At 41.1% G+C, this 12790-nt stretch overlaps 1 protein-coding gene across 4 annotated transcripts in view; it reads right to left on the reverse strand.

The window, feature by feature from the left end:
• Positions 1-12487, reverse strand: part of LOC110529540 (mitogen-activated protein kinase kinase kinase 5) — a 59048-nt gene extending 46561 nt beyond the window's left edge. For 3 of the 4 annotated variants that reach the window (XR_005052827.1, XM_036984927.1, XM_021611796.2), the window contains exon 1: positions 11445-12487. Coding sequence is in view for 3 of the 4 variants with exons in the window: in XM_036984927.1 (XP_036840822.1) it covers positions 11445-11859 (415 nt within the window). In the remaining variant the exon portion in view is untranslated. The remainder of the gene's footprint in view (positions 1-11444) is intronic. The other variant, XM_036984928.1, reaches the window with a different exon arrangement.
• Positions 12488-12790: the final 303 nt, after the last annotated feature.

Here is a 12790-nt window from a genome sequence, read left to right on the forward strand (position 1 = left end):
ATCCGGAACAGCTGATGCTCTCATGCATGTTTCAATGTTACTTGTCTCGAAGCGAGCATAAAAGTAATTTAGCTCGTCTGGTAGGCTCGTGTCACTGGGCAGCTCGCGGCTGTGGTTTTCTTTGTAGTCTGTAGTAGTTTGCAAGCCCTGCCACATCTGATGAGCATCGGAGCCGGTGTAGTACGATTCGATCTTATTCCTGTATTGACGCTTGCCTGTTTGATGGTTTGTCGGGGGGCATAGAGGGATTTTGTATAAGCTTCCAGTTAGAGTCCCGCACCTTGAAAGTAGCAGCTCTACCCTTTAGCTGAGTGTGGATGTTGCCTGTAATCAATGGCTTCTGGTTGGGGTATGTACATACCCTGTTGTCACTGTTGGGATGACATCATCGATGGACTTATTGATGAAGCCAGTGACTGATGTGGTGTACTCCTCAATGCCATCAGAAGAATCCCGGAACATATTCCAGTCTGTGCTAGCAAAACAGTCCTGTAGCTTGGCATCTGCTTCACCTGATTACTGACCGAGTCACTGGTGCTTCCTGCTTTAATGTGCTCCGTTCACATGCCATTATGTTTCCTGGCGTCAAGTAGAAGCTGACTTGAAGAGGGAACTATCAGTGCACCAAGATGTCATACAAATCAGTCAAGAAAAAGTAAATGGGACTAATATTCAATTCACACAGCAACAAGTGTTGCTAGCTGCTTCTAGAAAGTAATTCAAGCACTCAGATGTGTAATGTTATTTTCAGATCAGGTTTATTTGCCCAAGAAACCAAACCACTTAAATAGGTTTAAGTGCCCAAATTAAGTTCAGTATTGTTCTGCTAAAACAACCCAGGGAACAAGACACTATATTGGTGTTTAAGTTGAGCGTGCCGTGCCTGCTTCTATAAATAAACTCTCATAGGAAAGCATGCAGGGTACTTTCACAATGGTTATTCAGCAGTTTGGAAACCCTGCCCAAAAATAAGAAATACTACTTTATTTTTAGAAATGAGTGCAATATGGAGGAAGAAGACAAGCCCCCAACCCGACAGGAAATGTGAGTAATCCGGCAGAAAGAATCCTCGGCTTTTGATACTTTAGTTTCTGTTCACACTAGCATATTTCAGAGATTGAGTACCATGGCCCAGGGGGAAAGTGCAAGAACAGAATTAGAATTGATCCCATCCAGGTTGACACACAGGGAGTTGCTTACTACGTTGCCAGTTGCCTCAACTAGCCTCACACTTCCCGACTGGCATCTTGTAAAAGAAAAAAATGAACCAAGAGAACTTGATTTTAACAAGAGGGATTTGTTTTCTGTCAAATGAATGATCTTAATCCGATTTACCTTCAATTACACAAACATCATCTGGCAACAGCACCAGGAACAGTTCACCTGGCAACAGCACCAAGAAGACACATTTGAGAAGTCATGCAATAACTGTGATGGTCATGGAATTTTGGGGTTCGGTTATTTGTTGGGCAAATATCCACGGTCAAAGCAATAACTGTTCAAATAGCTCTATTAAGGTGTGCAATGCTCTCCTCTCATCCCTGTCTGCTTGTAGTGTGCAGCTGTTGCACACACTGAGTTTACTTAACATTAAGAACACCTTTCCATGATAGACTGACCAGGTAAATCCACTTCAATCCGTGTGGATGATGGTGAGGAGACAGGTTAAAGAAGGATTTCTAAGGCTTGCGACAATTGAAACATGAATTGAAAGTGAATGGGCAAAGCAAAAGATTTAAGTGCCTTTGAACAGGGTATGATAGTAGGTGCCAGGCACACATGTTTTTGTCAAGAACTGCAACGCTGCTGGCTTTTTCACATTCAACATTTTCCGTGTGTATCAAAAACGGTCAATCACCCAAAGGACATCGAGCCAACTTGACACATCTGTAGGAAGCATTGAAGTCATCATGGGCCAGCATCCCTGTGGAACGCTTACGACACGATGAATTGAGGCAGTTCTGAGGGCAAAAGGGGGGGACTCAATATTAGGAAGGTGTTCTTAATGTTTTGTCCACTCAGTGTATTTTACATTTGCTAGCCTAGCATTGATTTCAACTTCAGTTTTCATCACTTTGTCTCAGATTCACATTCACTTGTAAATGTCCACACTCACCAAGAATGAGATTTGGTAGTTCATTTCAATAGAAATGGTGGCTTTTAGCATTGTTCTTGCATATTTACAAACCGGACAAAACATATAGCCAGAGCACTATGCATAAGGTAGTACACACACAGATCGTGTTACAGCATCAAAGGGATCGCATTTAAGGAGAGAGCACATTTTTAAGGAGAGCGCACATTTTTTAAGGAGAGAGCGCACATTGGAGGAAGGAAACAGCGACAGTTCGATGGATTAAGGTAAAACCAATTGGTTATAATAATCATTCATTTATCCTACTGCTATTTGGTATATTGGATATATTTACTTAAAAATACAATAAAATGTATGTATTACAAAGGTTATGACTGTTATTTTATTTGCTGACTGCCTAATCATGCTAATATTAATCTGAATCAATCTCAAACACTGCCAATGTCCACAGCCAAAAACTGCTTCCCGTGCCCTACTGCCAACTTATGCTGGCACACCTGACACCACATACCCAAACTGCTGATAAAACCTGACTGAGTACTTTGATCAACCAACACTCTACACCACTCTATTTTTCCAATAAAGACTGGATTCCCTGGACAGTAGTGCGGCTGGTAATACAATTTATCCTGACCTGATGCTCTGTGGCCCACATGGACTGCCACCATACACATGAGCATGGATAAACAACTTAGTTGACAACCAATGGGAGCAGAGGACGACAGCCGCCAGCCAACCTTCAGGTCAGACCAAAGTGCATGTGGGATCTTGTGCAGGAATCCTCTGGCTGTCAAAACAATGCTGAATGTGATATGTGTAAGGCTATATGGTAATGTAGAGTGACTGATAACCTTTGAATCCATTACTCCAGAAGTGCTTCTTTTGGGATGAACTGAAATGAGTAGGGGACGGGTGAGGGTGAAACATCAGACTTTCTTGTTAGAGATTTACATGGTAGGATTTGGGATGTAATAGATACAGACTCTTAAAATGGCAAACAGACCAACTAAACTGAATGGAACACACACTGGGCCCCTGCTGTGAGGTACAGAAACACATTTGGTTAGTCAGTCAATGGTTCAGATCAGCTCACAGTGGAGCGACTTTAGTTGGGGGATAAACAATTACTTATATCAAGGTAATACTGTTCTCAGAATAATTTTTAACATGACTAATACCTCTACCCAGCACAGTAACAGGTGGCAGTCACCGCAAGAGTGTTGTCCTCGACACCAACATACAGTAAAAAAGCCTTAAAACCTTTACACCTTTTTAACAGAAGCCTACACCACCGTCTCACCTCATGTGGCTTGAACATGTGGTTTGACCTTTATCTATTGATGGGATTGATTTATTTAACCTTTATTTTGACAGGGAAGTCATACTGAGACCAGGGTGTATTTTACAGATGAGCCCTGCAGAAATACATTAGACACGTACAGTGCATTGGGAAAGTATTAAGACCCCTTCCTTTTTTCCACATTTTGTTACGTTACAGCTTTAAACTAAAAGGGATCAAATTAAGCTCAGGTGCATCTTGTTTCATTGATCATCCTTGAGATGTTTCTATAACTTTTTTAATGTTTTTTTTTTAAATAATGGGTGGATCAGCTTAATATTACAGAAAGAATGTTGCTTCCATCAATGTAATTGAAAATAAGTATTTGGTCAATAACAAAAGTTAATCTCAATACTTTGTTATATACCCGTTGTTGGCAATGACAGAGGTCAAACGTTTTCTGTAAGTCTTCACAAGGTTTTCACACACTGTTGCTGGTATTTTGGCCCATTCCTCCATGCAGATCTCCTCTAGAGCAGTGATGTTTTGGGGCTGTTGCTGGGCAACATGGACTTTCAACTCCCTCCAAAGATTTTCTATGGGGTTGAGATCTGGATACTGGCTAGGCCACTCCAGGACCTTGAAATGCTTCTTACGAAGCCACTCCTTCGTTGCCCGGGCGGTGTGTTTGGGATCATTGTCATGCTGAAAGACCCAGCCACGTTTCATCTTCAATGCCCTTGCTGATGGAAGGAGGTTTTCACTCAAAATCTCATGATACATGGCCCCATTCATTCTTTCCTTTACACAGATCATCATGACTTCTTACACTGAGGTTTCCACCCTCATGCTTCACAGTAGGTATGGTGTTCTGTGGATGCAACTCAGCATTCTTTGTCCTCCAAACACAATGAGTTGAGTTTTTACCAAAAAGTTATATTTTGGTTTCATCTGACCATATGACATTCTCCCAATCTTCTTCTGGATCAACCAAATGCTCTCTAACAAACTTCAGATGGGCCTGGACATGTACTGGCTTAAGCAGGGGGACACGTCTGGCACTGCAGGATTTGAGTCCCTGGCGGTGTAGTGTGTTACTGATGGTAGGCTTTGTTACTTTGGTCCCAGCTCTCTGCAGGTCATTCACTAGGTCCTCCCGTGTGCTTCTGGGATTTTTGCTCACCGTTCTTGTGATCATTTTGACCCAACGGGGTGAGATCTTGCGTGGAGCCCCAGATCGAGGGAGATTATCAGTGGTCCTGTATGTCTTCCATTTCCTAATAATTGCTCCCACAGTTAATTTCTTCAAACCAAGCTGCTTACCTATTGCAGATGCAGTCTTCCCAGCCTGGTGCAGGTCTCCAATTTTGTTTCTGGTGTCCTTTGACAGCTCTTTGGTCTTGGTCATAGTGGAGTTTGGAGTGTGACTGTTTGAGGTTGTGGACAGGTGTATTTTATACTGATAACAAGTTCAAACAGGTGCCATTAATACAGGTAACGAGTGGAGGACAGAGGAGCCTCTTAAAGAAGAAGTACAGGTCTGTGAGAGCCAGAAATCTTGCTTGCTTGTAGGTGACCAAATACTTATTTTCCACCATAATTTGCAAATAAATTAAAAATCCTACAATGTGATTTTCTGGATTTCTTTCCCTCATTTTGTCTGTCATAGTTGAAGTGTACCTATGATGAAAATTACAGGCCTCTCATCTTTTTAAGTGGGAGAACTTGACCAATTGGTGGCTGACTAAATACTTTTTTGCCCCACTGTACCTTTATGATTCCCCGCAAATCCTACCACCCTTCCAATAAACATTTAGGCTTCTACCTTCATATCTTATATACATTTTACAGACACAATCTATTTTACAATAGTTATATTTAGTTTGTTGTTAGTCCTTCCTCTATTTCTGATGTCCATCCAGTTTGATTTATATTTGTAACTGTGCTATTTCACAACATTTCTGAACCTATATACATTTTACAGACCCCGTATGTTTTACATTGGTTATCTTGTTATTAGTCCCACCCTTCAGCTCCATTCAACCTCTCCCATCTAGCAGATTTTGTATGGAATATCTACATAGACGTACAGAGGCCCCTTTATCAGCAACCGTCACTCCTGTGTTCCAATGGCAAGTTGTGTTAGCTAATCCAAGTTGATCATTTTAAAAGGCTAATTGATCATTAGAAAAACCTTTTGAAATTATGTTAGCACAGCTGAAACTGTTGTTCTGATTAAAGAAGCAATAAAACTGTCCTTCTTTAGACTAGTTGAGTATCTGGAGCACCAGCATTTGTGGGTTCGATTACAGGCTCAAAATGGCCAGAAACAGAGATCTTTCTTCTGAAACTCGTCAGTCTATTCTTGTTCTGAGATATTAAGGCTATTCCATGCGAGAAATTGCCAAGAAACTGAAGATCTCGTACAACGCTGTGTACTACTCCCTTCACAGAACAGCGCAAACTGTCCCTAACCAGAATAGAAAGAGGAGTGGGAGGCCCCGGTGCACAACTGAGCAAGAGGACAAGTATGTTAGTGTCTAGTTTGAGAAACAGATGCCTCACAAGTCCTCAACTGGCAGCTTCATTAAATAGTACCCGCAAAACACCAGTCTCAACGTCAACAGTGAAGAGGCGACTCCGGGATGCTGGCATTCTAGGCAGAGTTGCAAAGAACCCATGATGACAAAGTTAGTTGTCATTATGGGTTATCGTGTCTAGATTGATGAGGTGGTAAAACGATTTAATACATTTTAGAATAAGGCTGGAACATAACAAAATGTTTTTCTGAATACTTTCTGAATGCACCGTACAATATACTTTGTGACAAAACATATTAAGAAAAACAGACACATTTATCAACATAGAGGTCTCCGATCATTAGACTGAACTGACCAAGGGCGACCAGAAAATCTCATGTCTGGGTTATGTCAATAGCCACTGCTGCGTTTACTCAGTGAGGTCACAACATGTGAATATCAAACATGGATCCGAACAGCTATTTGATATACTGTGAACATGTTTCCACTTGCACATTCCTGATGCACATATTTACATGTTCTGTGAATGCTCCTTTCTTATGTCATTAAAAATGTGGGAATTCATGGCAGTTCAGCTTTTCCAAAAAAGGAGTGAAGTGGTCAGGCATCTAGTTCATTGTATACAAAAGTTTTTTTTCCTCTCTCTTTCCTTGTGATTCCACTCCTAAAATGTCCTGTTGTAGGAACATGATAAAGACGTTGGCAATCTTTAGGGAGCTTCTGTCATTTCAACAAAGCTTGTGGACATTTTGAACAGATACAAAAAGGGTTTCTGGGAACCACTTCCCAGCTCCCGTGAGAAGTATACAGAAAATTCCACAGAGGCCCTGTGGAAAATAGCCAAACCAAAAAAAGGGAACATATTGAGTTCTGTTTACACAACCAATAATGTTATGTTATGACAACCAACAACGGGTAAGCTGTGATGTCAGCTAAGTCTATACAACACAGGTGTTTTATGATTTCTTCACCTAGAAAATGTCCTATTGTATTATGGAGTATACAAAACACCTGATCTTTCCCTTATTGATCTATGATCTATGATCTATGATCCCTTATTGATTTCCCTTGTTAAATCCACTTCAAATCAGTGTAGCTGAAGGGGAGGACACAGGTTAAAGAATGATTTCTAAGCCTTGAGACATGGATTGTGTATGTGTGCCATTCAGAGGGTGAATGGGTAAGACAAAATATTTAAGTGCCTTTGAAGGGGTATGGTAGTAGGTGCCAAGCACACTGGTTTGTGTCAAGAACTGCAACGCTGCTAGGTTTTTCACACTCGAACATTTTCCTGTGTGTATCAAGAATGGTCCATCACTAGAGCTGTTACGGCGACCGTAAACCCACTTCACCAGGGGTCACAAGTCATGACGGCAGTCAAATTCCACATGACTGTTTAGTCACAGTAATTAGGTTTCTCCAAGCTCTGATACTGCTGATGGTCATAAGTAGCCTACCAATCTTGCTAACTGCCTGGTACTCAGCACTCTATAGTCTCTCTAATCACTCTGACATCAATGCAAAAGTGGTCATAAATCTAATCAAACACTTCATGAGAGCCCAAGAGCTCGTGTTGCGCAACATTTTTATAGGCTATGCAATTGCGTGAGAAAACAGAGTGATGGCCTCTATTAAAAAGAGGAGGATCCCATCAACTTTCTATAGGCTAAGCCTATATTTCTATAGGCTAAGCCTATATAGAAGCCTATTGCTTCTCTTTACAACAGGAGTATAGCCTACCTGGCTGGCATGAAAATTAACAATGGGAAAAGCATCCTCCATTTGCTATTGATGATCCTATTGCATAGATGACATGTATTTTTTCCCCCTGCCCCTGTTTCGAGCTGGTGCATGATATTGGTCCTTTCTAAATCAAAACAAATTTCACTCATATTATTTAGTATATGTAATGACAATATTAAATCAAAAACAGTCTGATGGGTGGCAATATTAGCCTATCACTTGTGAATTATATATTATTACTTGTGAATGATGCCCAGCTTGTGTGCAGTAAGGCAAGAAACAGCTAATGTCGACTTAAAAAAACATATACAAATCAGTCGCACACCTCATGTAACCTAGCCCATAGGCTTATTTGTTTTCATAAGGTTTGTATTACAACTAAATGGCCCAAAAAATTCTTAAAATGAAGCCCATTAATCCACTTTACAATGGATGTACAGCCTAACTGGCATACATTCGCAACACATGAGTTTCAAGTTTGGGGAAGATAATTTTCACCATAAAAATGCACCTTTTATAATAGCATGACATGCATAATCACATTTGCGGTCAATTTTGAGAATGGTGTTTCCCACTAATTTTCCGACTAATGGGCAATATGGCTGGGAATTGCCAGGGACCTCACGATACTTAGGTGCCGATACGATATGTATTACGATTCTATATGCATTGCGATTCAATACTGCAATTTTATTGCGATTTGATGTTCCAAACATATTTCTCACTAGGCTGTCTGCTGCAGAGACAAAAGAGAGCTTGTTTGATCAGTCAGGTTAATAAAAGTGTTGAAAACATGTTGGCTCACTATTTAAAAAGAAGATGGATAATAAATGATAGGATGAAAAATACCCGAGTTTTGACGCAGGCATAGACAACTAGCGCTAGCGAACGCTACCTACAGCTGCAAAAAATATACAGTACCAATCAAAAGTTTGGTCACTCCAAGAGTGTGTAAAACTGTCATCAAGGCAAAGGGTGGCTACTTTGAAGAATCTCAAATATAAAATATATTTCGATTTGTTTAACACTTTTTTTAGTTACTACATGATTCCATTTGTGTTATTTTATAGTTTTGATGTCTTCACTATTATTCTACAAGGTAGAAAATAATAAAATAAAGAAACACCCTTGAATGTCTAAACTTTTGACTGGTACTGTGTATATATATATATATATATATATATATATATATATATATATATATATATATATATATATATATATATATATTTACTTATATACATACACACAGTGGGGAGAACAAGTATTTGATACTGCCGATTTTGCAGGTTTTCCTACTTACAAAGCATGTAGAGGTCTGTAATTTTTATCATGGGTACACTTCAACTGTGAGAGATGGAATCTAAAACAAAAATCCAGAAAATCACATTGTATGATTTTTAAGTAATTAATTTGCATTTTATTGCATGACATAAGTATTTGATCACCTACCAACCTGTAAGAATTCCGGCTCTCACAGACCTGTTAGTTTTTCTTGAAGAAGCCCTCCTGTTCTCCACTCATTACCTGTATTAACTGCACCTTTTTGAACTCATTACCTGTATAAAATACACCTGTCCACACACTCAAACAGACTCCAACCTCTCCACAATGGCCAAGACTAGAGAGCTGTGTAAGGACATCAGGGATAAAATGGTAGACCTGCACAAGGCTGGGATGGGCTACAGGACAATAGGCAAGCAGCTTGGTGAGAAGGCAACAACTGTTGGCGCAATTATTAGAAAATGGAAGAAGTTCAAGATGACGGTCAACCAACCTCGGTCTGAGGCTCCATGCAAGATCTCACCTCATGGGGCATCAATGATCATGAGGAAGGTGAGGGCTCAGCCCAGAACTACATGGCAGGACCTGGTCAATGACCTGAAGAGAGCTGGGACCACAGTCGCAAAGAAAACCATTAGTAACACACTACACCGTCATGGATTAAAATACTGCAGCGCACGCAAGGTCCCCCTGCTCAAGCCAGCGCATGTCCAGGCCCGTCTGAAGTTTGTCAATGACCTTCTGGATGATCCAGAGGAGGAATGGGAGAAGGTCATGTGGTCTGATGAGACAAAAATAGAGCTTTTTGGTCTAAACTCCACTCGCCATGCTTGGAGGAAGAAGAAGGATGAGTACAACCCCAAGAACACCATCCCAACCGTGAAGCATGGAGGTGGAAACATCATTCTTTGGGGATGCTTTTCTGCAAAGGGGACAGGACGACTGCACCGTATTGAGGGGAGGATGGATGAGGCTATGTATCGCGAGATCTTGGCCAACAACCTCCTTCCCTCAGTAAGAGCATTGAAGGTGGGTCAAATCAAATCAAATGTATTTATATAGCCCTTCGTACATCAGCTGATATCTCAAAGTGCTGTACAGAAACCCATCCTAAAACCCCAAACAGCAAGCAATGCGGGTGTAGAAGACACCAATGCAGGTGTCTTCTAGCAGGTGTAGAAGGTTGTGGCTGGGTCTTCCAGCATGACAACAACCCGAAACACACAGCCAGGGCAACTAAGGAGTGGCTCCGTAAGAAGCATCTCAAGGTCCTGGAGTGGCCTAGCCAGTCTCCAGACCTGAACCCAATAGAAAATCTTTGGAGGGAGCTGAAAGTCCGTATTGCCCAGCGACAGCCCCAAAACCTGAATGATCTGGAGAAGGTCTGTATGGAAGAGTGGGCCAAAATCCCTGCTGCAGTGTGTGTAAACCTGGTCAAGAACTACAGGAAACATATGATCTCTGTAATTGCAAACAAAGGTTTCTGTACCAAATATTAAGTTCTGCTTTTCAGATGTATCAAATACTTATGCCATGCAATAAAATGCCTATTAATTACTTAAAATGCAAATTAATTACTTTAAAAAATCATACAATGTGATTTTCTGGATTTTTGTTTTAGATTCCGTCTCTCACAGTTGAAGTGTACCTATGATAAAAATTACAGACCTCTACATGCTTTGTAAGTAGGAAAACCTGCAAAATCGGCAGTGTATCAAATACTTGTTCTCCCCACTGTATATATATATATATTTTACAAATCAATACTTGAAGTCAAACATAGATGTAATATCATCCAAAAATAATATTGCAATATGTAATTATCAATTCCCCCCCCCCCCAATCATCACTAATGGGCAAGGAGGGAAATGTACTTTAGTTTAAGTCAAAAGGTTCAGTTTACTTCTGGAGTGTAATGGAAATTTGAACCTCTACCCAAACTAAGCAAAACAATCCATGATGCTAGGGAGCCTCACTTCTAGGGGCACATAATGGTAAAGGAAAATGTGTGTGGGAAAATTATCCCCCTTCCCCACTTTGTGGAGCAAATGAGACATTCCCCCATTGAGACTCTCTAGTGCTCAATGGATTCCAGGTTGACAAATGGCTAGGCTATAGGCATTGTGAAAAGAAGTAGGCTGGGGAAAGTAGTTAATTTAATACTTCTAAACATTGACTTGTAAAACCAGTCACACAATCTTATGTGCAGTTTTCTGTGTGCTCATGGCAACCACAATAGAAGCCCCATTAGAGACAACTGGTGTGGCATGTGGATTAATGTGCATGGGCCCATTCCCACCCACTGCAATGGATGTAGAACAGTAGTGAACCTGTTCTACTTTGGTGATATATGGTATGTGTTGTAGGCTGGGGTTTGATGGTTGGAGTTTGATTCAGAAGAATAGACAATGACAAAGGTATATTTGTTTTGATTCTGATAGTTTGAGGGCAACACAATCAATAGCCCATCACATACATGCTGCATGTCACCACCACCTCCTACCTGCATTATAGAACTGGTCAAGCACACACGTCTCTCCAAAGTCGATCTTTCCAAAGTGTATGATTTCCAGTTTACTTCCCACTGAGTCGCACGCGTCTTTCAGGCAATGCAGGGCCATGTTCTCTGCGGTGTGCGGCTGAGTGAGCTCGCTGTTGACGACATATGCCACCGTGACAGCCCTGCTTTTACATTTCACCGTAGACAACAAGCCGCCACTGTCCTTCGGGCAGCTCAGAATATTAGGAATGATGCTTCCGCTGACCACCGAGTCGTGCCAGAATGTCCCAGCGTCGGGAATGGGGGCACCGCTCACGCTGTCTTCCCGGGGGCCAGCAGAGTCCCCGCAGGCACCCCCAGGGCCCGAGCCAGGACCAAAGGAGGGAACCGACAATGATATCCCTTCATCTTGACTCATTTTTTCTATGTCGGTTTTGGTTGACAATCACTCTTATGTGTTCTTATGGATCCTCAGTTGCTCGACATCCCCATACATCCAAAGTCAACATTACGCACGTTTCCTCACATACATTCTATGCACAAAGCATGCAAGATATTTCAACACAGGTAAACAGTCTGGTGATATGGATCCACCTCCTGTATATTCATGTCTGGTTTCGCATGAAATTGTGCAATCTGCAGTAATAAACCAAGATAGTGGGCACTACAACCATTGAAAATCAGTGTTACTGTTAAGTCACGACACATATGCTACTCATATACAGCTAACAATCCTATGGCAAGGAACAGTTACCACTGAATTGTAACATTCTTGTGCATCTCGAAATCGACTCTTCATAGTTTCCGAAGTTAAGCACGAGCGCAGGTTGCAATGGTTACAAACCGACGGTGAGCTTGTTGGTAGATCCACCGTTCTAGGAAGCAGATCAGGGTTGTGTGCAGCACCGCAATAATTTAGAAATAATGCACATAGAATAATTCATGCCAACAAGACAATTATATCCAGTCCCCGAACCTGCCCTATTTCCACTATTATCTTCCCTGCAAAAGCACACGCACACTGGGTGGAGGTTGAGCGTTGTTTACGGGCGGTGACATGACCAAATTTGGAACAGTTGGCGCGTATTCCCCGTTAAAGCCACAGTCTGCAATTTTTCCAGTAAGAATAAGATTTACAATAATTTGAACTAATGAACACTCTCCTTGATTTTGAGGTAAATTACTTAAAAACAGTCCTGATTAGAATACTACAAGTATATTACCTTATCATCCATCAATGTTCTTGTAAACACATTATAAATTCAAATCATCTAAAAAATAATATTGCTGCTCTCATGGAATGTCATTCATATACATCACAGTAATCGCTGGCTACAGTATTTGATTTG

Source organism: Oncorhynchus mykiss, chromosome 8 (genome assembly GCF_013265735.2).
Source record: "Oncorhynchus mykiss isolate Arlee chromosome 8, USDA_OmykA_1.1, whole genome shotgun sequence".
Lineage (NCBI taxonomy): Eukaryota > Metazoa > Chordata > Actinopteri > Salmoniformes > Salmonidae > Oncorhynchus > Oncorhynchus mykiss.